Here is a 26,370-nt window from a genome sequence, read left to right as displayed (position 1 = left end):
ACTCCCGGAGTCTACCCAAACTCATGTCCATTGAGTTGGTGATGCCATTCATCCTCTGTCGTCCCCTTCTCCTCCTGCCCTCAATCCTTCCCAGTATCAGAATCTTTTCCAATGAGTCAGCTCTGCATCAGAGGGCCAAAGTACTGGAGTTTCAGCTTCAACATCAGTCTTTCCAATGAACACCCAAGACTGAACTCCTTTAGGATGGACTGGTTGGATCACTTTGCAGTCCAAGGGATTCCCAAGAGTCTTCTGCAACACCACAGTTCAAAAGCATTAATTCTTTGGTGCTCAGCTTTCTTTATAGTCCAACTCTCACATCATACATGACTACTGGAAAAACCATAGCCTTGACTAGATGGATATTTGTTGGCAATGATTCTGCTTTTGAATATGCTATCTAGGTTGGTCATAGCTTTCCTTCCAAGGAGTAAGCATCTTTTAATTTCATGACTGCAATCACCATCTACGGTGATTTTGGAGCCCCCAAAAATAAAGTCAGCCACTGTTTCCATTGTTTCCGTTGTTTCCCTATTTGCCAAGACGTGATGGGATTGGATGCCATGACCTTCGTTTTCTGAATGTTGAGCTTTAAGCCAACTTTTTCACTCTCCTCTTGCACTTTCATCAAGAGGCTCTTTAGTTCTTATTCACTTTTTGCCATAAGGGTGGTGTCACCTCCATATCTGAGGTTATTGATATTTCTCCCGGCAATCTTGATTCCAGCTTGTGCTTCTTCCAGCCCAGCGTTTCTCATGATGTACTCTGCATAGAAGTTAAATAAGCAGGGTGATGATATACAGCCTTGATGTACTCCTTTTCCTATTTGGAACCAGTCTGTTGTTCCATGTCCAGTTCTAACTGTTACTTCCTGACCTGCATACATGTGTCTCAAGAGGCAGGTCAGGTGGTCTGGTATTCAGAATTTTCCACAGTTTATTGTGATCCACACAGTCAAAGGCTTTGGCATAGTCAGTAAAGCAGAAATAGATGTTTTTCTGGAACTCTCTTGCTTTTTTGATGATCCAGCAGATGTTGGCAATTGATCTCTGGTTCCTCTGGTTTTTCTAAATCCAGCTTGAACATCTGGAAGTTCACTGTTCACGTATTGCTGAAGCCTGGCTTGGAGAATTTTGAGTATTACTTTATTAGCATGTGAGATGAGTACAATTGTACTGTAGTTTGAGCATTCTTTGGCATTGCCTTTCTTTGGAATGGGAATGAAAACCGACCTTTTCTAGTCCTGTGGCCACTGCTGAGTTTTCCAAATTTGTTGGCATATTGAGTGCAGCACTTTCACAGCATCATCTTTTAGGAGTTGAAATAGCTCAACTGGAATTCCATCACCTCCACTAGCTTTGTTTGTCGTGCTTCCTAAGGCCCACTTGACTTCACATTCCAGGATGTCTGGCTCTAGGTCAGTGATCACACTATCATGATTATCTGGGTCGTGAAGATCTTTTTTATACAGTTCTTCTGTGTATTCTTGCCACCTCTTCTTAGTATCTTCTGCTTCTCCTAGGTCCATACCATTTCTGTCCTTTATTGAGCCCATCTTTCCATGGGCTTGGTATCTGCAATTTTCTTGAAGAGATCTCTAGTCTTTCCCATTCTTTTGTTTTCCTCTATTTCTTTGCATTGATCGCTGAGGAAGGCTTTCTTATTTCTCCTTGCTATTCTTTGAAACTCTGCATTCAAATGAGTATATCTTTCCTTTTCTCCTTTGCTTTTTGCTTCTCTTTTCACAGCTATTTATAAGGCCTCCTCAGACAGCCATTTTGGTTTTTTGCTTTTCTTTTTCTTGGGGATGGTCTTGATCTCTGTCTCCTGCACAATATCACGAACCTCCGTCCATAGTTCTTCAGGCACTCTGTCTATCAGATCTAGTCCCTTAAATCTATTTGTCCCTTCTGCTGTATAATTATAAGGGATTTGATTTAGGTCATACCTGAATGGACCAATCTAGATAGCATATTCAAAAGCAGAGACATTACTTTGCCAACAAAGGTCCATCTAGTCAAGGCTATGGTTTTTCCAGTGGTCACGTATGGATGTGAGAGTTGGACTGTGAAGAAAGCTGAGCGCTGAAGAATTGATGCTTTTGAACTGTGGTGTTGGAGAAGACTCTTGAGAGTCCCTTGGACTGCAAGGAGATCCAACCAATCCATTCTAAAGGAGATCAGTCCTGGGTGTTCTTTGGAAGGACTGACGCTAAAGCTGAAACTCCAGTACTTTGGCCACCTCATGCGAAGAATTGACTCATTGGAAAGACTGTGATGCTGGGAGAGATTGGGGGCAGGAGGAGAAGGGGACGACAGAGGATGAGATGGCTGGATGGCATCACTGACTCAATGGACGTGAATCTGGATGAACTCCGGGAGTTGGTGATGGACAGGGAGGCCTGGTGTGCTGGGGTTCATAGGGTCACAAAGAGTCGGACATGACTGAGCGACTGAACTGAACTGAACTGAATGGTCTAGTAGTTTTCCCCACTTTCTTCAATTCAAATATGAATTTGACAATAAGGAGTTCATGATCTGAGCCACAGTCAGCTCCTGGTCTTGTTTTTGGCTGACTGTATAGAGCTTCTCCATCTTTGGCTGCAAAGAATATAATCAATATGATTTCGGTGTTGGCCATCTGGTGATGTCCATGTATAGAGTCTTCTCTTGTGTTGTTGGAAGAGGGTATTTGCTATGACCAGTGCGTTCCCTTGGCAAAACTCTATTAGTCTTTGCCCTGCTTCATTCTGTTCTCCAAGGCCAAACTTGCCTGTTACTCCAGGTGTTTCTTGACTTCCTACTTTTGCATTCCAGTCCCCTATAATGAAAAGGACATCTTTTTTGGGTGTTAGTTCTAAAAGGTCTTCTAGGTCTTCATCAGTTCAGTTCAGTCACTCAGTCGTGTCCGACTCTTTGCGACCCCATGAATCGCAGCACGCCAGGCCTCCCTGTCCATCACCAAATCCCAGAGTTCACCCAGACTCACGTGCATTGAGTCGGTGATGCCATCCAACCATCTCATCCTCTGTTGTCCCCTTCTCCTCCTGCCCCCAATCCCTCCCAGCATCAGAGTCTTTTCCAACGAGTCAACTCTTCACATGAGGTGGCCAAAGTACATAGAACCGTTCAACTGCAGGTTCTTCAGCATCACTGGTCATTTACACAGCATTACTGTGAGATTCGTGTTTTGGAAATTCATGACCAACCTTCAGTTGTTTCTTTGTCTTGTTTTCATTGAGTATTTTCATTTAAAAATTTTTGTATTTATTTTTTGCTGTGCTGGCTTTCTCTAGTTGCAGTGAGTTGGGGCTACGCTCTAGTTGGCGGTGCGTGGGCTTCTCATTGTGGTGGCTTCTCTTGGTGTGGAGCACAGGGTCTAGAGTGAGGGCTCAGTAGTTGGGCTGGGCGAGGTGAGATCTTCCTGGAGCAGAGATCAAACCTGTGTCCCCTGCACTAGCAAGTGGACTCCCAAACTCTGGCTCACCAAGGAAATCCAAAACCGTGTTTTTTTTAAGACTGGAATTTATGACCAATGTGTCAAACTCAGTAAGCATTTGATATATACTTTTTTAATGGCTGACAAAACCAAATCAGGAGATAGATAATCTAAGTCTGATGAAGGAAAATGGTTACTGCTTGAATTAGTTTGCTAAGGCTGCCATAACAAAATACCAGACTAGGCAGCTTAAACAATAGAAATGTATCTTGTCCCAGTTCTGGAGGCTAGAAATCTGAAGGTCAAAGTGTTAAAATGATGAATGATGATAAGGCCTCTCTCCTTGACTGGTAAATTGCTATCTTCGTCCTCTGTCTTCACAAGTTCTTTCCTCTGTGCACACACACCTGTGTCCAAATTTCCTCTTATAAGGACACTAGGGTGTATTGGATTAGGGCCCACCCTAATGACTCCATTTAACCTTAATTACCTCTATGAAGGCCCTCTCTCCAAATGTAGTCGCATACTGAGGTATTGAGAGGACTTCAACATGTGAATTTGGCAGGGGTGAGGGGGTAACATAATTTAACACATAGCATCAGTTTATGTGAATTCCTTACCTGGAGGACAGAAATGACAGCAGAAACTCCAGAAAACGTAAAATAATTAGTCCAAGATACCATTTGTGTATGTGCTGTGCTCAGTCGTGTTTCTTTGTGACCCCATGGACTGTAATAGCCCGCCAGGCTCCTCTGTCCATGAGATTCTCCAGGCAAGAATACTGGAGTGGGTTGCCTTTTCCCCCTTCAGGGGATCTTCCCAACCCAGGGATTGAACCTGGGGTTTCCTGCATTGGTAGGCGGGTTCTTTACTATCGAGCCCACAGGGAAACCCAGATATCATTTGAACAGTCAACAAATTGAACTTTAGGATTTTTGTTCTTTTTTAAAATATTTATTTTTATTTATTTATTTGCCTGCACAAGGTCTTAGTTGTGGCATGTGGGATCTAGTTCCCCAACCAGGGATCAAACCCAGAGCCCCAGCATTGAGAGCTCATAGTCTTAGCCACTGGACCACCAGGGGAGTCCCAGGACTTTTGTTCTTATTAGGTACAATTTCCTGAAGAAAATTTCATGGAAACTATTAAAAAGAAATGATGAAAAGTAACTGCTTTTTCTTTCAGACTTCCTTAAGTTACCTCCAAATTCTCTTCCCAAAGATGCTCACAGGGTAAATGCCTCTTATTTTGCCCAAAATGAAGTTCATCAAAAGAAAATAAGTTATCTTACACAGAAAGTTCTGTTTTTATTGATTAGAACTGTATATAGTTGTAATTCTTTCATCACACATATAATACACAGTAACCATCAAGTAACTGCTGCTAAAATAACTTACTGACAAATTCTAATATTGACAACAGAATAGTTCTATCTCTATTAACAATAAAAAACAAAACCGCTAAGTATCTTGGAAAATTTAAATGCAGACCATTATTTCACAATTTGGAAGTCTGTGTAGTCCAGCTTTACGATGACCTTCTCATTGTGGAAGCTTGCTCTGTCGATGTGTGATTTGGGGCTTCCTTTTGTCTCAAGCCATTCCTGCATATGACGTACTTTGGAGGCGGGCCCTTGCAATTGTCCTTGCACTGTGCCCTGGTCAGTGTTCTGGACCCAGCCTACTAATCCAAGCTTTTTACCCTCAGCCTAAGGGAAAGAAAAAGACAAGAAAGAGAAATCCAGTGAGACTGAACAAAACAAAGCGAGACTATAATCTCTTGCCAGAACCTTGGCGTACAATCAAGCCACTGAAATTAATTTTGTCCAGAACAGTCAAAACAGAACTACAGCAAGGAGAATCTCATTGCTGATCTTAACATGAAGTACTGACCACTTGACTTCATTTCCTTCTTCTACCCTATAAAACCCAGGCACCAGAATTTTTCACTGTGTAGTCAATTTGATTAAGTACTAAAGATTTAAGACCAAATCAGATGTTTTCAAAATGATTCTCTAAGGCTGATTGTTGTTAGGATACTGGATTATATCTTGTTCATTTTCCTTCTCCTAATCAAGAATCTAATAGATATATTAAATAGAAAAAAGCATAAAGTTACCTGATCCTTCTGTTTCTCTTTAGCCAAGACCAACTGCAGCCATGAAATTAAGATGCTTACTCCTTGGAAGGAAAGTTATGACCAACCTAGATAGCATATTCAAAAGCAGAGATATTACTTTGCCAACAAAGGTCCATCTAGTCAAGGCTATGGTTTTTCCTGTGGTCATGTATGGATGTGAGAGTTGGACTGTGAAGAAAGCTGAGCGCCGAAGAATTGATGCTTTTGAACTGTGGTGTTGGAGAAGACTCTTGAGAGTCCCTTGGACTGCAAGGAGATCCAACCAGTCCATTCTAAAGGAGATCAGTCCTGGGTGTTCTTTGGAAGGAATGATGCTAAAGCTGAAACTCCAGTACTTTGGCCACCTCATGTGAAGAGCTGACTCATTGGAAAAGACTGTGATGCTGGGAGGGATTGGGGGCAGGAGGAGAAGGGGACGACAGAGGATGAGATGGCTGGATGGCATCACCGACTCGATGGACGTGAGTCTGAGTGAACTCCGGGAGTTGGTGATGGACAGGGAGGCCTGGCGTGCTGCAATTCATGGGGTTGCAAAGAGTCGGACACGACTGAGTGACTGAATTGAACTGAATACCTAAACAAACCCAGATGACTAAGTGTCCATTATATCTTTAAAGATCATTAGAGAGTATTTCACAATTTCCTGGGCAAATCATTCCATTGTTCTCACTGTAGAGAAACTGTCTAATCCAAGGTCTTTACCTTGCATTCAAAGCCCACTTTCTCTCATCCTCTGAGAGAAGGAAAAAGTTGCTGGTGAGCAGCCTCTAAACACCTACATTTCATAAGACCACATTAACTATTGTTTTCACTTGACTTTCTTCTGTCTAAATAATCACAAGGCCTTTAATGTTGAATAAGCTTAGGAAAACATCTAATCATTGTAACTGTTGTAATTGTAATCATTTTCTTAGACTTTTTATTGTTCTTTCCCATAAAGCATTAACTGTGAAATAACTGAAAACTGGGGGAAAGTAGCAATGTTTCAGAGGCAATTTTATTTTTGTAAAATTTCCAACTAAGGATTTATAAAAGTTATTGCTTGTTACATTCTATCTAAATAGAAGGAGTTGGATTACAGAAGAAAATGGGAGTTAACATGACTGCATGTCCAAATGCTGGACTAGTGATCTAGTAAATATGGGAAACTGCTGGAGTTGGCCAAAGAAAATGTTATGCAGAGCAAAAGTATGTTTGATGAGGAACTGAAGTATTCATTAAATCAGTTATGTTCAAAGCAAAGACATGTTTGCATAATGAACAAAAGAGACTTCGGTCAAATAACAGTTTAAAGGATATGGAGGAAATTAAAGAATGAAGAAAAATAAGAGATATCTACAGCATGATTAAGGGTTGTAGACTGAAGCATTTAAAAAGAATACAGAGAATGGATTTGAATAAGACTCCATATCCCACTGACTTTGTGCAACAACCACACTCTCTCCTACTTCATATTAACCCAGGGGAGTGGGCCATGCCTAGTTCGTAGTTACCTTATATGGTAACTTGCTATAAGAACGATTGTGTTGAGGTTTTGAGCAGGAGGTTATAATAGTTCAATAACATTTTAAACTGTAGTGTGATTTATCTGAACTCCTGAGAGTAAACAAAACACTCCCAACTTTGACAGGTGTTGAGAATGGAGATTTCCTATGGGTTTTGTCTGGGCACTGGATTCTGTTCTTATTTTTAAATGGTAACACAATATTGCTGAGTCATGTTCAGCTTTGACTATATATGTAAACAAGCAAGTAGTGCTCTCTCCTAAGAAAATTCCAAAAAGCTGATTCTCCTCAAAACCATATTTCCTCTTGAACTGTCATCTGGAAATATTTTAAGGATTATAATCACCAATTCTAGTCTCAATCTAAAAAAAGGTTATCCTCAAACCAATAACATAGACCTTCCACATTAGGAAACTACAAAGAGAGGAGCAAACTGAACTCAAATCAAGCAAAAAAAGGGAAATAATAAACATTAGAGCAGGAGTTAATAAATAAAACAGAGATAAAGAAACTTCTCTGGTGGTACAGTGGTTAAGAATCTGCCTTGCAATGTGGGTTTGATCCTTGGTAGGGGAACTAATTTCCTACATGCCCCAGAGCGACTAAGACACACGACCCCCACAACCCCAATTAGGGAGTCCTTGCTCAACAAAAGATCTGCAGGACTCAACAAAGATCCTGTTAGCCACAACTAAAAGACCCACCATAGCCAAATAAATATTTAAAAATTGTTTTTCTATTTAAAAAAAAAATTGTTTTTCTGTATTCTTTTATTCTCTTTTTACACTGAGGGTTGGGAGGTGCTATAAAGATGGGCTCTCCTGCCATCTACTCCTTTTCCCTCAACAACTTTAATTAATCTTCATTAATTTTTAATCCACTTATTAAGCCACAGGAACTTACCCTACATCAAAGTGAAAGTTGCTCAGTTGCGTCTGACTCTTTGTGACCCCATAGACTTTATAGTCCATGGAATTCTCCAGGCCAGAATACTGGAGTGGGTAGCCTTTCCCTTCTCCAGGGAATCTTCCCAACCCAGGGATCGAACCCAGGTCTCCTGCATTGCAGGCGGATTCTTTACCAGCTGAGACACAAGGGAAGCCCAAAAATACTCGACTAGGTAGCCTATCCCTTCTCCAGGGGGTCTGTCCGACCCAGGAATCGAACCAGGGTCTCCTGCATTGCAGGCGGATTCTTTACCAACTGAGCTATCAAGAAAGCCTACCCTATGTAACTGGAGGCAGAGCTATCTGGAACATAGCTCTTGCTAGGACTTTCAGTAATTCTTTTCTTCCAACAGGCACTTCATATATGAGCAGGGATCAGGAGGAACTGATTTGCAAATCATTGGAAAAAGAGGTAGTGGCACTTAACATTCACATTTCAAAGATTCAGGTTTGAACTTTAAAGTGGCTTTGGCAAGTTCTGCAGTCTTAACTCATTTTAACTCATTATCTTTGGGGTTGGAGATACACTGGGAAGGCAGTAGCCTGATACTCCCCTATAGAAGACAGAAGGCAAACTAAGATTTCATCTTTGTCATTAGGGAAGATTGATGAAAGTCAAAGAGGAGAGTGAAAAAGTTGGCTTAAAGCTCAACATTCAGAAAACGAAGATCATGGCATCTGGTCCCACCACTTCATGGGAAATAGATGGGGAAACAGTGGAAACAGTGTCAGACTTTATTTTTGGGGGCTCCAAAATCACTGCAGATGGTGATTGCAGCCATGAAATTAAAAGATGCTTACTCCTTGGAAGGAAAGTTATGACCAACCTAGATAGCATATTCAAAAGCAGAGACATTACTTTGCCAACAAAGGTCTGTCTAGTCAAGGCTATGGTTTTCCCAGTGGTCATGTATGGATGTGAAAGTTGGACTGTGAAGAAAGCTGAGCACCGAAGAATTGATGCTTTTGAACTGTGGTATTGGAGAAGACTCTTGAGAGTCCCTTGGACGCAAGGAGATCCAACCAGTCCATCCTAAAGGAGATCAGTCCTGGGTGTTCTTTGGAAGGACTGATGCTAAAGCTGAAACTCCAATACTTTGGCCACCTCATGTGAAGAGTTGACTCATTGGAAAAGACTCTGATGCTGGGAGGGAATGGGGGCAGGCGGAGAAGTGGACGACAGAGGATGAGATGGCTGGATGGCATCAATGACTTGATGCACATGAGTTTGGGTGAACTCCGGGAGTTGGTGATGGACAGGGAGGCCTGGCGTGCTGCGATTCATGGGGTTGCAAAGAGTCGGACACAACTGAGCGACTGAACTGAACTGAACTGAGTGAAGTTAAGGCAGAGGCTGTCAACAGTCTGTTCATCCCCTCAATTACTAATATGTCATACCAGGCTCCATGTTCAGTGTTACTATTACTTACCCTGGAATGAATAAAGTATTTTCATTAGAAAAGCTTCACCTGGAAAAGGTGTTGTTGCTTAGTCCCCAAGTTGTGTCCGACTCTTTGTGACACCTTGGACTGTAGCCCTCCAGGCTCCTCTGTGCATGGGATTTCCCTGACAAGAATATTGGAGTGGGTTGCCATTTCCTTCTCCAAAGGATCTCCAAGGGATCTTTCTGACCTAGGGATAGACAGAACCCACGTCTCTTGCATTGGCAGGAGATTCTTTACCATTGAGCCACCTGGGAAGTCCTCCCCTGGAAAAGGTATTTGTTCTTTAAAACCTAAAATGAGCAGAATTAAGGAATTAAGTAGGGGAATGGGAGAAGGTTTAAGAGAAAAAAAGGTCTGAAGAAAATGCAACAGCTACAGACGAAGCAGTTACATAAATTACATAGTCATTTAAATGTCATCTCTTTGATCAGTGTTAACTTTCCTGTAAGAATTGTGATTTGTTTTGATGATGCCCCAGTAGGGAGAACTGGGGAAGCCCTTTCTCTTTGTAAAAGAGAAGCTCATCCATATGTGTGTTGGTACTCAATACCACTGTTAGACCAATAATAACAGCAGACAAAGCTTCCAGTAGGGATTCCCAGGTGACTCAGTGGTAAAAGAATCCACCTGCCAATGCCAGAGACCTGGATGGAGAAGATCCCCTGGAGGAGGAAATGGCAACCCACTCTAGTATTCTCGCTGGGAAAATCCCATGGACAGAAGAGCCTGGAGGGCTATATAGTTCGTGGAGCTGAAGAGTCGGACACGACTGAGCATGCACTCACACAGACAGAAAAGCTTCCATTTGCGTTGTGGTTTACCCATTGCAAAGCATTTTCATACCTATTCTTCTACAAATCACCTCTTTGCCATTCAGCTAACAAAGAGCCAGCTTCTCCAAAGCATATTTTTCGGGAACATGTCTCTTGTTCCCATGCTGATAATGTAGGTAGGGTCACATACCTGAGTGTACTTGCGGAAAAACACTCCTTGCACCTTTCCAAAAATTTCATAATCCACTGATATCAGGGTATCCCCTTCTGCCATGCTCATGCTCAAACCTGTCAGAGACGAGGACAGCAGAAAAGTAAAGGAGTCATTATCCTACTCCAGGACCCCCAATCCTTAGGCAGAAAGTGTCATCACATCTATAGCTCTACATCCTTAACCACTGCGACCTCTCCCTGACCTTAAGGTGCCCGTACTTCGGATACGTGTAAGCGCGGGTGTCTGAAATAACAGGAAGACACCTGCAAGGGAGCTTCGGGTCGCGATTGCCCACAGAGGCCTCTTTTGGGGCAATTACCTGCTTATCCAATTACCTCCCTACACCCATCCCCGGTCCCACTCCCTCTCCATCCTTCCCTCTTCCCACAGACCTGCCTTCCACGCTGCCGCCAGTACCTCCCCCTATTAAATTTTAGGGCTAATCGAACTCACGGGCACGCCCCGGGTCCCTGTCCCAGGCTCACCCTCCTTGTCGTCCTCTCAAGCGTTAGGGACTACCCGGCAGACCACCAGGCCAACAGTCACCCTTCAGCCGCGTAAACCGCCGCGCCCGGAAGCTTAGAAGGCGGCTCCTCCTTCGCCGCCTCTCCTGTCCATCATCTCCACCGGCCAATCACGCACGGCGCGCTCGGCCCAGAGCCCGCCTAGAGGGTGGGATGGCGGGAGGCGCGTGTCTAGGAGCGCCCGAGCCTCGGGGTTGGGGAGGATCTGTCCAGGGTCTCGGCCACGACTCTACAGACCGAGTCCTCATCTTACCTTGGTTACTAAGCGCACCTCTTTTTTTTTTTTTTTTAAGTTTCTCCTGGGGAGAAGGACGAAGACGAAGAAACAATTGAGATAAATCCAATCATTCTGTAAATAATTACTGAGAGCTTCTGTGCCAGGCACACTTCTAGGTGCTTGACACACGTTAACAAAAAGAAAGGATCCCTGGATTGGAGGAGCTTAAATTCTGGAGACAGAGAGGGACGGCAAACACTAAACATCATAAACAAAACAAAAAAATAAACAGAAGACATAAAATTTTTCTGCCCTTTTCCTCAATTCTCCTCCAATTCTGGGTCATGCCTAAGTTTGCAATTGGTAGCAGCAGCGACAAGAGTATAGGAGGTAGCACACAAGGTTATTTCTCCCACTGTGATTCTGGAAGCTGTCCACCAGAGTCTACCTTACTAAGTAAGTCTACCTTACTAAGTCTACCTTACTAAGTAAACTCAAAACAATGTTGCTTATCTAAAGCAACCAATCACAAACACAAACAAAATAACCCAGGGCTCCAGAATCACAACTGAATCAGTCAACCTAAGCCAAGTGACCCGGAGAAGGCAATGGCAACCCACTCCAGTACTCTTGCCTGGAGAATCCCATGGATGGAGGAGCCTGGTGGGCTACAGTCCATGGGGTCGCACAGAGTTGGACACAACTGATGCGACTTAGCAGCAGCAGCAGCAGCAGCAAGCCAAGTGACCAAGTTGCATGAATTTCTTTAGGGAGAAGGGAATTTGTCAAGGGGAGTTGTGGGTGTTGATTGTTAAAAGTAGGGTCATCTCGTGTGTATCAGTCACTCAGTCATGTCTGACTCTTTGTGATCCCATGGACTGTAGCCCACCAGGATCCTCTGCCCATGGAATTCTCCAGGCAAGAATACTGGAGTAGGTTGTCATTTTGTTCTCCAGGGGATCTTCCCCACCCAGGATCGAACCCAGGTCTCCTGCATTGGAGGCAGACTTTTTACTGTCTGAGCCACAAGGGAAGCCAAAGGTCACCTTGTAGGCATTTATATCCAGATATCCTATGATTAAGAATACATATGGGGCTTCCTTGGTGGCACAGTGGATAAAAATCTGCCTGCCAGTGCAGGGGACTTGGGTTTGATCCCTGGTCCAGGAAGATCTCATGTGCCACAGAGCAACCAACTCCATGTGCCACAACTACTGAGCCCTTTCTCTAGAACCTGAGAGCCACAACTACTGAGCCTACGTGCTGTAACTGCTGAAGATCAAGTGCCTAGAGCCTGTGCTCTGCAACAAGGGAGGCCACCTCAATGAGAAGCCCTTGCACTGCAACAGACAGCAGCTCTCACTTGCCACAGCTAGAGAAAGCCTGAGCACAGCAATGAAGACCTAGCGTAGTCAAAAATAAACAAAAAAAATTTATACATATATATATGTAAAGAATGTGAATGAAGATAAACTGTGGTGCTTACTGTTCCCTTTGGAGTGCTGTGTACCTTACATCCCTCCATAAGATTCCATATGTATGCCAGGTTGGCAGACTTGGCAAGGTGAGATGGATTTGCAGGCCATGGAGATTCATTATTCCATTAGTTCCCCACTACAAAGTGAGGGTCCAGATCCTGGAGAGTCATATGACCTCAGTGTTGGTATGGGGGTGGCAGTGAGGTTGGAAACTGGATTGAATTGTTATGCTAGGCAATATTTGAAAATAATGTTGAACAGAGTAACTGGCTGATGTTATTTCTCTAAAATTTATTAAAAAAAACCTAGTTTCTCTGTAGCATCAAACTATTCAGTACCTACATGTATACACACTGTAGGATATACAAAGATGGATGGTATATAATCTTTGTCCTTAAAGAGCTTTTTTATTTCACGTAAGGGACAAACATGCATGCAAATGATGACAATGCAGTGCACGACATGTGAATTCAGTTCCATGAACATCCATTGGGAGCTCATCACGAGCCAGCCCTGTGACAAAAATATTATGCGAGCTCAAAGGAGCAGAGAGATTCCTTCTGGCTGGCAAGACTGGGAAAGCGTTCTTGGAGGAAACGGCATATTACCCAAGGTTACACTACCACAAAGAGTAAGTGATGGAGCTGGGATTTAGTTCCAAGCAGCCTGAGTACAGAGCCTACTCTGTACTGAATGCTATATTCTACTACCTTCCAGCACATGGAGTTGGAGGAAGGCCACTGAGGTAAGAGAGTATGAGTAGTCAGATGTGGCTGGACCCTGAGTGTATATTACTGAGTATATACTACTGATATACTACTGGGAATATATCAACCCTGGCTGTACATTAAGACTTTGGGGGAAAGTTTACAAAAGATTGATACCCAGGCCTTACCTCCAGAAAAACTGCTTTCCAGGTAGCCCTAAAACACAGCTAGGGTTGACTCTGGGGAGGTAAGGCATGTTTCAGCTTTATCCTGTAGGTAAATAAGAAGCAATTGGGTGGGAGAATGACAGGTTCAGATGTATTTAGGATTTAGGATAGGGACTTTCCTGGGGGTTCACTGGTTAACCTTTCAATGCACATTCGATCCCCAGTCAGAAAACTAAAACTCACACATCATAACTAGAGAAGCTCCTACACACCACAGTGAAGACTCAGAACAGCCAAAAGAAGCAGATGTACAGCAGTTAGGAGAGTGGTGCCGTCCCAGTGAGCAGTGAAGAAGAAACTCACCTAGGGTAGGAGAAATGAAAAGGAAGGGACATATATAAGAGACACTGCAGAATAAATTCAACAGAGCCTGCTGACCAATTAGAAGGGGTGACACATAGTGGGGAGTGGAAGAAGACTGATGTTTCAGCATGAGAGGGAACACTGGAGAAGGGGCCTGGGAAATAGGGAGGTAATCACAAGTGTGTTTTCTGTCATATTGACTTTGAGATACCTGAGGAACATTTATGTGGATGTGCTACGTGGGCATTTGGAAACGTGAGTCTGTTACTAAGGGAGAGAACTAAGCTAGATGCCATTGAAACATAGGTGAGAACTGAAATTCCAGCATTTGGTTGAAATCATTAAGGAAGAGAATGTCTGAAACTGCATTTATATGAGAAATAAGCGGGCTTTGGAGAACAACTACATTTGGGAGGCAGGTGAGGAAAAGACATAAATCCAAAATATGAAAGAAGATGGAACAAGGACATGAAAAAAGAAACCAAGAACACACAGAGAAGCAAGTGAGAAGAGAGTTCCAACGGGGAGAAAAAATCAATAATGTCAAAGAGTAGGCTGAAGAAATAGCAGCTTTTGTCTTTAGGGTCTTTGGAAGGTCACTGGTAGCCTGGCCAGTTCAAAGCAGAGACAGGGAAACCAGACCACAATGGACTGGACAATGAGGGAGAGTCAAAGAAGTGGGGGCAGCAAGTGTAAAGCTTTCTGTTAAGAAGTCTTGTGGAGAAGAAGAGAAAAGACTGGGACCCTAAGGTGAGAGGTGAGGTTAAGGCAAAGGAAGTTTTTTTTTTTTTTTGTAAGGCAAAGCTAAGCATATTTTAAAACCAGTGTGTGTGGATGGATACAACTTGAAGTTAGCAAGATGGATGGGTATAGTGAGTCAATTCCTGGAAGGTACTGAAAGGGACTAAGTTAAGAGAACTCAAGGGAAGACAAAGATTTTTTTTCCTCTGAAACAAGATGGAAAGAAGTCAAGATGGAAGGAGGCACCCTGGGAAATTCTGCCAGGCTAGAGGGGAGCTTTGGAGTTGATGACAGGCAAGCCCCATGCTGAGATAATTCGGACCTTGAAAAGAGTGAGAAACGTCTGGAAATGCATACACAGAGAAGGCAGTTGAGAGACAACTAGGAGAGAAAACAGGGCAACAGAAGACTGCTTTGGAGCACCACCAAGGAATTTATAACATGTAAAAGCTGCAATATGACATGTTGAAGTAGTAACACCGACCACTGCTGTCTATATTATTTTCCATGTGCATGAATCTTTTTAAGTAGTTACAAGGGAAAAAGAGTAAGCTGCCTGTTTCAAACAGCTTGCACAAATGAACTGAAGTATGAAGACAAACTTTCTTCTGATGTTAACAAGTTATGGAATATCTTTAGGGTTGAAACCAGGTTATACTGAGTATTTTGGATCTGGTGGTTAACTTCATTATCATTACACTTGTCTGAGTCATTCTTGGGCCCTAAGAAGACAGGGCCAGAGTTACCACATGAAAGGAAAACATTATATCAAAATAATGAGATTGGCTACCAAAACTTCCCCGGAAGGAGACTGCGTAGCAAAACCTAGCAGAGTTGCTAAAATCTGACGCAAGCCCCAGATTATGTGCGAGGAAAAGCATGGACAGAGAGTCGACAGCCGTACCTGGGGCCGGTACCAAGCAGCCGAGCGTGCCAAGAAAGGCGATCAGCATGCCCACTCCCGCTAAGAGGAGGGCCGACACCGGAATCTTGCGGCAGAATGACCTGAGGGCGCATCTAGGCGCTCCGTCTTTTGCCAGAGAAGGGCACACCCCAGGATCAGAGAGCATCGCTCTGAGAAAAATACAAGCTCTTTGACGGAGCCCCAGAAGAGCCTCTCCCACCCCCTACCGACGTTCCCAAGGGCAGGGCTGGACTGAGCTGCAGAGTTGGCGGGACACCCAGTCTAGTGACCCTGCTGGACCGCGCCCGCGGCCCCAGCGGCCCCGGGTGCGCGGACTGCGCTTGCGCACGCCCCAGCTGAATTCGCGGCGGGGCGGGGCTGGGCGCGCGCACGTGCCCCCGTCTCCAGGCAACGGGAATAACAGCTGCCCTCTGAGAGTGCCTGCGCGGCCGGCGGCTGCGGGAGGGCGAGTGGTGAGGGAACCTGAGTCCTGCGGCTTCCCCTAAGCGGGAGCCACCTCCAAAAAAGCCTCAGGTACGCGGAAGGGCGGGAAGGCATGGGGTCAGCGCATCGATCTCCCAAGGCCCGACGGACTGAAGAGCCGAGGGCTTGTATTCGAAGCGGAGTCACAAGTCGGGGACGTCCCGGGTGACCCTCCAGGACAGAACGCAACTTCCGCGTTCCGATCTAAACCCGCGGTGGCCGGATCGTGTGGTCCTTGGGTGAGGGTTTGGCAGCCAAGCACCTGCTGCATGCCCTGAACCGGCTCTGTGCTCTTTAGGGTCAAGCACGGTTCCAGCAGGAGGGAAGCCCGAGAGTTTTTGTGCCGGTCACTTACCAATGGGCTGCAGTTTTCTTGCCTATAAAATGATGGGGCTGGACTCAGAGTCTTACGGCCCCTAAATTCCAGTCCTGTAACTCTGGGTGAATCCCCAGCGAGGCGAAGCTGCTTGTCCTGTGTCACAGGCCTAAAAACTGACTTTCAATCCGATAGCTCTTTCCATCTGCTTTGGAGTGTATTATTGTGTGTGCGGGAGCATCACTGTGTATGGCAGAGGCTGGTAGTGATATAAAGGAAAGGTAGGTGGCAGGAACACCTGTATCACACTCCTTTTTCTATCCTCAGAACCTAATAAGCACCCACAGAACACAGTAAGCATTCACCAAATGCTTATTGAGTGAAAGCTCTGGTGGTCCCAGCAACAGTGTCCCTAAAAAGTTTAAGGGAAATTGTGGTTAGGCAGATGTAGAAACAGATGTAGAAACTTTAGCAGTGGAGGTAAACCTCAGACAAACTCCTCACATATGTCTGGTTTAAATCTCCCCTAGGCTTCAGTCCAGGCCCTGAATGGCTGGTCTCCAGTTGGTGTTGCCTCTGCCTATGGGTGTTATGCTCCCACATAATAAAAGGGATTCTCCAGAGCTCCATTCAGCTAAGCAAGACCCCTATAGAAAAGGTGACTCTTCCCAGCGGTCCTCTACAGGGCACCCGAGGAACAATTTCCAGCAGAAACTTTGGAGTAACCAAGAACTGATGCTGGATAATCTCTACACTCACCCCAAGTGGAACACCTGCACAAAAGCCCAGAGCTGTTCGTATCCCCACTGTGCTGGAATGAGCCAGCACGATTCAAGGAGCAATCCCCAGGGCCAAGCCAAGGGTTTGTTTTACACATCAGACCCTCAGTGCCAGTATCCCAAAACAAATGACCAGGAATTCATCCCCTTGACAAAGAAGCGAGTGGGGGTTGACCGAGCATACCCTCTGAAACCTGTATTTCATCGGAAGTCCCATAGTACAGGTGAGGCTGGCACTGATGGAGACCAGAACGCCTTTCCAAGAACCCCTGAGCCAAGAAAGTATTCGTACAGTAGCTTTGGTTCGAGGAACTGGGTGAATTCATCGATGGTTGGTCCAGTTGCTGCCACTCAGGAGGAAAGGGTCATGGCAAATGCCAACAGGACGGAGTGGATGCAAATCCAAAGACTAGAAGCTGCAGGGGAGAGCTTAGGGGAGGAAATCCGCAGAAAAGAGACTCTTCTGAGGGAAAAGCTGAAGAAGACGGAGGAGAAACTCAGAAGGATCCAGAAGGGAAAAGAACAGGCTGAGGAAAATGAAAAAAGAGAGCTCCAGAGAATGGTGCTTTCACGGAGGAGAGTTAAAGATAATGGCATCACCACATACACACCTATCTTCTCTCCAGCACTTGGGTCTGAGGAGGTCTTCAGCAGAGACACAGGAGAAGATGAAACTTGGGGACAATCTCAAGAGAATTCTAGTCCATTCCAGTTCTCTAATTATAGAATTCAGAAGCTCAAAAGGGAAAGACTCGTGGCAAGCAATAACAAAATCCGAGACCGAGTCTCAAGGCCATTGAAGGAGAAGTTTTCTCAAGCTACAGAAGCGCCGCTCAACGCTTTGCAGAGATACACCAGCAATTCTAGCTCATCCAGGGCACCAGACTCTTCAGGCTCCAGCTGTTCCACTGAAGAGCCAGAACTGGGCGAGTGCAGCCACTGCGGCCGAAAGTTTCTCTTGCTCAGGCTGAAGAGACACTCCAGCATCTGCCGCAGGATGCAGGGTTCCAAGAGGAAAGTGTTTGACTCCTCCAGGGCCCGGGCCAAGGGCACAGAACTAGAGCAGTACTTGAACTGGAAGGGTCCAGCTTCAGTCAAGGTAACAAGGGCCTTATGGATTTGCCATTGAGTGGGGATCACTTTTAAGAGCCTGTTATGTCCTCATCCATTTTCTTTAGAAAGATTTCATGTGTCTTATAGGGAGAACAAATTCACATTTGATTTACTGATTACTGCTGTGTGCCAGTCACAGTGATGGGAGGTTTTCATATGTTCCTCACTACAGCCCTGTGAAGATTTCATTGTCTTATCAGTTCATTAATCAAGTCTCAGGTTAACTTGCTTAAGATCACAAACAGCTTTAAATGGCAGCATATAAATCTGGGTCAGAATGACTCCAAAATCTAGACTTAAAAAAATATGTCGTTTTGGTTACATAAGTAATAAACACTATAGAAAATTTAAGAGAATGAAAAAAAAATATTATGAAGCATTTCACTACCCTGACAAAATTCCTCATTCTTTATAAAATATTCTACCATCACCCCAAATCAGGACTTGTTACCACTCCTGGAACTCTATCTACTTTTTCCAGTTTGGCTAATTTTGATATACCTTCTTAGTAAATACATGAAATACATGATTAAGTTTGGAATTCTTTTTCTCCCCATTTAGAGTGTAAACAACTTAAAGGTGGAGGACTTTATTTTTTACATAATTTTTATCGGAGTATAGTTGATTTACAATATTGTGTTAGTTTCAGGTGTACAACAAAGTGAATCAGTCATATATAGGAATAGACATCTCTATATCTACACGTATATAACTCTTTTTTAGATTCTTTCCCCACATAGGTCATTGCAGAGTATTGAGTTCCCTGTGCTGTACAGCAGGTCCGTATTAGTTACTTATTTTATATACAGTAGTCTGTATATCTCAATCTCAGTCTTCCAATTTATACCCCCCTGCAACTCCTCCTTGGCAACCACAAGTTTGTTCCCTACATCCGTGACTCTTATTTCTGTTCTGCAAACAAGCACATTTGTACCATTAAAAATTTTTTTTCACATAACAGTGGTATCATATGATATTTGGCTTTCTCTTCATTCAGTGTGACAACCTCTGGGTCCATCCATATTGCTACAGATGGCATTATTTCATTCTTTTTTTATGGCTGAGCAATATTCCACTGTGTATATGTACCACATCTTTATCCATCCCTCTGTTGCTGGACATTTAGGTTGCTTCCGTATCTTGGCTATTCTAAGTAGTACTGCTGTGAACATCGGGGTGTGTGTATCTTTTTGAATTATGGTTTTCTTCAGATATATGCCTAGGAGTGATTTTTTTTCTGGGATAGAGGACTTTATTTTTGGTGAACATTCCTAGCTGCAGAAAAATTAGGTTGTAAAAAGTGACTTCAAGACACTTCCATACGTTTGGGAGAACTTCATAAGCACATTTGGACAGTCAGATCGGGAGAAGATTGTCTGGTTATACCTTGTCAAGGTTATACCACCGGGATTGTAAATAAGTATGGCATGTTGACAAACAATTTTTATTTTAGTAATTTTAATGTGTATTAGGAAAGTAAACCATAACAAGCCCTTGATTTCTAGGAATATTGACTTTAAAGAACAATAGTAAGGAGGATAAGGTGAAAGTGGTATGCAAATGACCAAAATGTGGGAAAGCCTTGACCACCTGATCTCAAAGCCCTGTCTCTAAACTATGAAAGCATTATTTTATTTTCATTTCCTTCCAGCCCTCCCCACTGCTGCACTAGCATTTCTTGTCCATTAGCACTTTATAGTTTATGTGTGTATTTGTGGGGCCTTTAAAAACTCACATTTATGTGAAGGCTGTTAAGAGATGTTTTTTGCAGTTAGAGTTATTTCTTTTAGTATGGGAAATGACTACAAGAAAGTCGTTTCTGTGTTTATCGATGATCTCCCTGAAATCCTGTTGCCAATGAGAAGTCAACATTTTGCTCTTGCAGATAATGATATGATCACAGGTTCCTGTTCTTTCCTGTTTTCTTTCTGGTCAACCCGGTAATCCACTGGGGAATTCTCTGTCCCACTACAGTGGTTCATTTCTGGCCAGAGCCAAAAAGAATCTTGTATTTCTTAAATTCCCAAATACCATAGCAATGAAGCAAAACAATTGGATTTTTGAGATCAGATGCCCTGGCTTTGTGGAAACTTGTTTGAGGAAACATGTTGTGTTGAGGATAGGAAGGCAGAAAGTATCTGGATTGAGATGCACTCCCCTCCTCAGACTGTCCTGAGTCTTATTCCAAAGCTTTGTGCCTTTGCAAGCTGAGTGGTTTGTGTCTGTCATTCCTTCTGTGTATTCAGAAGAATGGATGCTTTTTCTTTTCTCCTTTAATATTCACATAATTTCCGATAGACTCATACTTCTGGTCTCTCTACTGTACATCATGCATTGAGTGTAAGAGACTACATCTTTGTGCTTTGTGATTCATAAGTGTTAATTGAATGAACTCCAATACAACGAAGAATTAAAGTGTAAGTATCATACGGTTGAGGAACTTTCCCCTAATTCTATTCTAAAGGTTGCTAGATACCATCTCTAACACTGATTCTCTTACCTTGTCTCTTTCAGTAAGACTCTCCTGATGGATCCTTCCTTTCCCTTTGATAACATCTCTTCCTATATTCATCACCAAGTAGCTACTTGCCTTTTTTCCCCTTCTTTTTAATATTATTTTCATCTAATGGTTGAGTACATTTAAAAATCATGTATTACTAAGTGACCTGTAGTGCAGATCAACAGTCTTCTGCCTCATCCCTCTCTTGCCTTTCAGCTATCCCCAACAGGCAGTTCGGATAGATGACTCTTCTGGTATGTATATTTCTAAATAATATACTTATTTTCTTGATTTATTGGTTTGGCACATGATCTGTTCACCTCCACTTATGGACACTGTGGGTTCATATCCCATCTCCTCCCACTTCTGTCCTTCCATTGTACTGAAATCTCAATTTTAGGTTAAACCAGTAGTCAGCTATTTATATGATAATAATCACATAAATGTTGTTCACTGCTCAGGGAACAGAATCTGCCCCTGTCCACATGTACCCAGAGTTAATAATTGACTCATGTTTTAATTTGCTTGGTTTCCTACATACTGATCTCAAATGTTTTTCCCTCCCTAAATGATCTTCCCAGCGCAGACACCTGTTAATGTTTTTGTAACTGCCGAAACACTTCTCATAGTCTATCCATTTGACTTTTTTATTCCGAAACCTCCCTCCCATTGTTTTCTTCCTGCTCCAGTTCAGACTGGCTCTCCTCTAGGCCTGGTGCAGACCTGTTGTCTGGGACCTTCTCTTTACTTCTCTGTTCCTAGCCTCTTGTGTCTTCCTTTTTCTTGCTTGACTCCTTGCTTTGGAGAAGCTTATTAAAAAAGGTGAATGGAGGCATATTTTTTTGTCATGGGATGAATGAAAATATCTTATAGTCTTATTTTTTGACTGATGAATTGGCCAGATAGAGAATTCTAGATGGAAAATTATTTTGTGAGAACTTTTATGATAGTTTCCCACTAGCTTTCAGCATCTGGTGTTACTGTTGAGAAATCTGATGCCGTTTTGTTTCCTTCTCCATTATATGAAGTCTATATATTTTTTCTTTTTATTAAAGTTTATAGGATTCTCTCTTTAATCTGAAATTCTGCAGTGATTGTGTTGGGTAGTGCATAGGCCATTTCAATCTCAAGGGTAGGGACCTTTATTTCCAGGAATGTTTAGTGTCTTATTTGTTTAATAATTTCCACCTCGTCCTGTTTTTTGGAACTCCTATTGGTTGGTGTTGGGTTTTCTAGATTGGCTTTCTAATTTTCTGATGTTTTCTACTTTCCATCTTAATTCTTTTTTCCCATTCTGAGTAATTTTTCTGACATTATTTACAACAGTTCTGTTTTTTAGTTATCACAGCATTAATTTATAATAGTTATTTTTGGTTTTCTCATTACTTTTTCATAATATATATATTCTCATTTCATAGACAAAATCTCTTCTAATACTCACTTGTTGATATTATGATTTTTAAATAAAACTTATTTTGAATTGGAGGATAATTGCTTTACAGTGTTGTGGTTTCTGCCATGCATCAACGTGAATCAGCCATAGCCTACCTCTTGAGCCTTGCTCGCACCTCCCACCTCACCCCGCCCGCGCCAGGTTGTCACAGAGCACCTGGCTGAGCGCCCTGCACCCTACAGCAGCTTCCCACTGGCTTTGTTTGCATATGGTAATGTGTATGTGTCAGTGCTGCATCCCGCCCTGTCCTTCCCACGCTGTGTGCACAAGTCTGTTCGCTGTGTCTGTGTCTCTATTGCTGTCCTACAAATAGGTTCATCAGCACCATTTTTCTAGATTCCATATATATGTGTTAATACGCAATATTTGTTTTTCTGAGTTACTTCATTCTGTAACAAACTCTGGGTTCATCCACCTCACTATAACTGACTCAAATTTGTTCCTTTTTGTGGCAGAGAAATATTCCATTGTATACATGTACCACAATTTCTTTATCCATTCATCTGTTGATGGACATATAGGTTGCTTCCTGGCCTAGATGTCCTGGCCATTGTAAATAGTGCTACAGTGAACACTAGGATACATGTGTCTTTTAGAATTGTGGTTTTCTCAGGGTATGAACCTAGTAGTGGGATTGCGGGGTCATATGGTAATTTTATTCCTAGTTTTTAAAGAAATCTCCATACTGTTCTCCATAGTGGCTGTATCAATTTACATTCCCACCAACAGTACGAGAGGATTCCCTTTTCTGCAAACCTCCTGTAGCATTTATTGTTTGTAGATTTTTTTGATGATGGCCATTCTGGCTTTCCAGGTAGCTCAGTGGTAAAGAATTTGCCTGCCAATGCAGGAGACATGCGTTCAATCTGTGGGTTAGAAAGATCCCCTGGGGGAGGAAGTGGCAATCCACTTCAGTATTCTTTCCTGGAAAATCCCATGGACAGAGGAGCCTGGCAGGCTACAGTTAATGGGGTTGCAGAGTTGGATATGACTGAACAGAGCAGAGATAGAGCATTCTGACCAGTGTGAAGTGATATATTGTAGTTTTGATTTGCATCTAATAATAAGCAATGTTGAGCAAATTTTTCATGTGTTTATTAGCCATCTGTTATATCTTCTTTGGAGAAATGTCTGTTTAGGTCTTCTACCCATTTTTGATTGAGTTGTTTATTTTTCTAATATTAAGCTGCCTGAGCTGCTTGTATATTTTGGAGATTAATCCTTTGTCAGTTGCTTTATTTATAACTATTTTTTTTCCATTCTGGGGGATTATCTTTTCATCTTGTTTATAGTTTCCTTTGCTGTGCAAAAGCTTTTAAGTTTAATTAGATCTCCTTTGTTTATTTCCATTACTCTAGGTGGGTCCTAGAGGATCTTGCTGTGATTTATGTCACTGTATTCGGCTTATTTTTTCTCTGAGTTTTATAGTTTCTCGTCTATGTTTAGATCTTTAATCTGTTTTGAGTTTATCCTTGTGTATGGTGGTAGGAAGTATTCTAATTTCATTCTTTTACATGTAGCTGTCTTGTTTTCCCAGCACCACTTACTGACAAGACTTGTCTTTTCTCCATTGTATATTCTTGCACCCTTTGTCAAAAATAAGGTGCCCATAGGTGCATGGGTTTATCTCTGGGCTTTCTATCTTGTACCATTGGTCTAAATTTCTGTTTTTCTGCCAGTACCATACTGTCTTGATGACTGTAGCTTTGTGGTGTAGTCTGAAGTCAGGAAAGTTTAAAGTCAGAGCTTTACTCAAATGTCTAGTCATCCTTGTCTGTCCATTCATATTTAAGCTTAAGTGGGGCTTGTTGACTGAAGGCTTTCATATTGGGGTTATCAAACAGTGAGCCTTTGAAGTGGGGTTGCACAGAGTCAGCATTTCAACTTCTCTCAACTGCTTGATGCATCCAGAGAACTCTCGTCTCCTATGAGGGTGCCAGTGTGCCTGGTACTCTGGAGGATGGTGGGGGACACAATACATCACGTACAACTTGCCCTTAATCCCATTTCAGCTCTTAGATTAATGCTGTTCTCCATTATGCCCGGATATCCTGAGTCTGAAACCTGTCTGGTTCAGTTTCTCCAGAGAGGGTGTTGGAAGTACTGGGCACTTGGACATGCAAGGTGGAGAGGAGCCATGGGAGCCGACCTGTTCCCAGCCCTGTACCTCCCCTTTCCACTACCTGTATTTCCAAGCATTAAGCCTCTCAGGGAAAACCAGCTTGCCTCTCAGTGATATCCGCCTTTGCAGGCCCTTAGGTTTAAGTGTCTCCACTCTGGCAAGTCAGTTATCATTGTTGCTCCTTTCCTGTTCTCTCTGACCTTGTGTATTAACACCCTTTTAACTTCCTTACTATCATTCTAACGGAGACTCAGGAAGGGGATGACCTAGATACCAAGTTAAATGATCAGTCTTTCTTCAACTTACAGGTTGAACCTCCTCGGAAGAGCAACTGGAGACAGAAGCATGAATCCTTCATCCGTACCCTCCGTCAGGCTCGAGAGTTCCAGCAGGTGATTGCCAAAGGTGGAAACCCCTCAGACCTGCCTCCCATCCTGCCTGTAGAAAATCCAGACTATATTCAATGCCCTCACTGTAGCCGCCACTTTGCTCCCAAGGTGGCAGAGCGGCACATCCCCAAGTGTAAGACCATCAAGAACCGTCCTCCGCCTCCAAGAAAGCACTACAGTTGAGCAGACAATAGTGGAAACCTCCTCGATGGTTCAGAAGGTTTCTGCTTCTCTTGAGCAGTAAGTAGTAGAGTAATTTGATGCAGAGCAGGAAGAACTAACACTTTTACATATCCCAGATCTGCCTGCAGAGCTGAGATCAGTGAAGAAAGAGAGACCCATTGCTAAGCAGAAAGATGCAAAAAGAAGCCTCAGCTTCCCACTAAATCACCACCTCCGGCTGATGTGCCTGATGTAATTGCTCTGAGAACTGATGGGTGAAGAAACTTAAGAGCAGTGAGCAGGCTACATTAAAGCTCTCTTCTCGCAAGCCTGATTATGGTTTGTGCTAGTTAAATGCCTGCATTTGTTGTGCCTTCTTGCCACTGCCTCTGCATGTTTGGTTAACTCTTCTCGTTCTTGTAAGAAGTTGGCTCACTGGTGTCACAGGATCATGCATGGTATCTCTTATAAAAAATACACTTCTGCTGTAAGGCAAATGACCTCCCTGGTACATGGTCCTGGCAGAAAGTCAATACAAGTATGTAAGGTTGGGGCGCCAGTATGTCCTAAACCCTCCCCATGTTGTACTGTGTAATAAAGGGAACCTCATCTTTATGTACTTTACAGGGTAGGGGTGGGAGAAAGCACATTATGTCTCTGTAGTTGTTCTTTTCTAATGGATTTCATATGTCAAAAAAAAAAAGAAGGAACTTTAATTTCAGCTGTTGTTAGCACTCTGCTTTCAAATCATTTTGGTTTGATGACTTTTAAAATGATGCAGCAAAATGTACCCCCAAAGCAAGCTGGGACATTTCAGTGTCACATGTCTGTACTGATTATATCACAGTAAACTTCTCTTCTGAAAAGTAAACTCTGAAGGAAAAGATGCCAGATCTAAAATTTTCTCAGCAGAATCGTGCCTACTGCAAGTAACCTTCATAATTAGGCACTGAAAAAATAGGTTTCGTGAATTTAAAATTAAATCATAAAATGAGTGAGTCCTAGACTTGTCAGTGGAGAAGGAAATGGCAACCCACTCCAGTATTCTTGCCTGGAAAATCCCATGGACGGAGGAGCCTGGTAGACTACAGTCCATAGGTTCGCAAAGAGTCGAACACGACTGAGTGACTTCACTTTCAGACTTGTCAAACAGGAGAAGTGATAAGGCAGTGTCTAATGGGGGAAATACCAGTTCAGGTAGAATGAAGTGAGCACAAAAGATCTGAAATACTAATAAGATTACTGTCCTGAGAGCATTACTCAAACTGTTAGTTTAAGATACTGGAGAAAAGTCAATGAAGCTGACCTGGGCAAAGGGGACTGTGCAGACCACAAAGCCATATTAACTAACTACAGATGGCCACTTAACTCTTGTTCCATTTCCTCTACGGCTTCTGCTGAGTGGCTGGGCCAACAGATCAGACCAATTTGATATGCCCATCTTTAAGGCTTTAGCTGTGAAGCTGCTGGACACTAGGCTGAAAACAAAAT

The 26,370-nt window shown here is 43.0% G+C and overlaps 2 protein-coding genes across 5 annotated transcripts; one reads left to right on the top strand and one right to left on the bottom strand.

The window, feature by feature from the left end:
• Window positions 1-4,720: 4,720 nt before the first annotated feature.
• ACYP1 (acylphosphatase 1) lies at window positions 4,721-15,924 on the bottom strand. 4 transcript variants are annotated; one of them, XR_015133994.1, is made up of 4 exons: window positions 15,563-15,901; window positions 10,438-10,535; window positions 5,557-5,642; window positions 4,721-5,146 (listed from the first exon to the last, which is right to left on the bottom strand). XR_015133994.1 is itself a non-coding variant. In XM_086319627.1 (3 exons), the coding sequence occupies exons 1-3, from the start codon at window positions 15,726-15,728 to the stop codon at window positions 4,931-4,933; spliced, it is 480 nt and encodes a 159-aa protein (XP_086175753.1). In that variant the 5' UTR covers window positions 15,729-15,924; the 3' UTR covers window positions 4,721-4,930. The 4 variants fall into 4 exon arrangements, 3 of the variants coding, with proteins under 3 accessions (XP_086175753.1, XP_086175755.1, XP_086175754.1); XM_086319627.1 differs by lacking the exon at window positions 5,557-5,642 and having other exon boundaries at window positions 15,563-15,924; XM_086319629.1 differs by lacking the exons at window positions 5,557-5,642; window positions 15,563-15,901 and adding an exon at window positions 10,915-11,040.
• Window positions 15,925-15,968: 44 nt separating this feature from the next.
• ZC2HC1C (zinc finger C2HC-type containing 1C) lies at window positions 15,969-25,600 on the top strand. Its single transcript, XM_086319621.1, has 3 exons — window positions 15,969-16,096; window positions 16,892-18,239; window positions 24,637-25,600. The coding sequence occupies exons 2-3, from the start codon at window positions 16,911-16,913 to the stop codon at window positions 24,898-24,900; spliced, it is 1,593 nt and encodes a 530-aa protein (XP_086175747.1). The 5' UTR covers window positions 15,969-16,096; window positions 16,892-16,910; the 3' UTR covers window positions 24,901-25,600.
• The last annotated feature ends 770 nt before the right edge of the window (window positions 25,601-26,370 follow it).

This window comes from Bos grunniens, chromosome 10, assembly GCF_055505025.1.
Source record: "Bos grunniens cultivar Pamir isolate PY7600 chromosome 10, Bosgru_T2T1.0, whole genome shotgun sequence".
NCBI lineage: Eukaryota > Metazoa > Chordata > Mammalia > Artiodactyla > Bovidae > Bos > Bos grunniens.
This window is presented reverse-complemented; position numbering and strand designations above follow the sequence as displayed.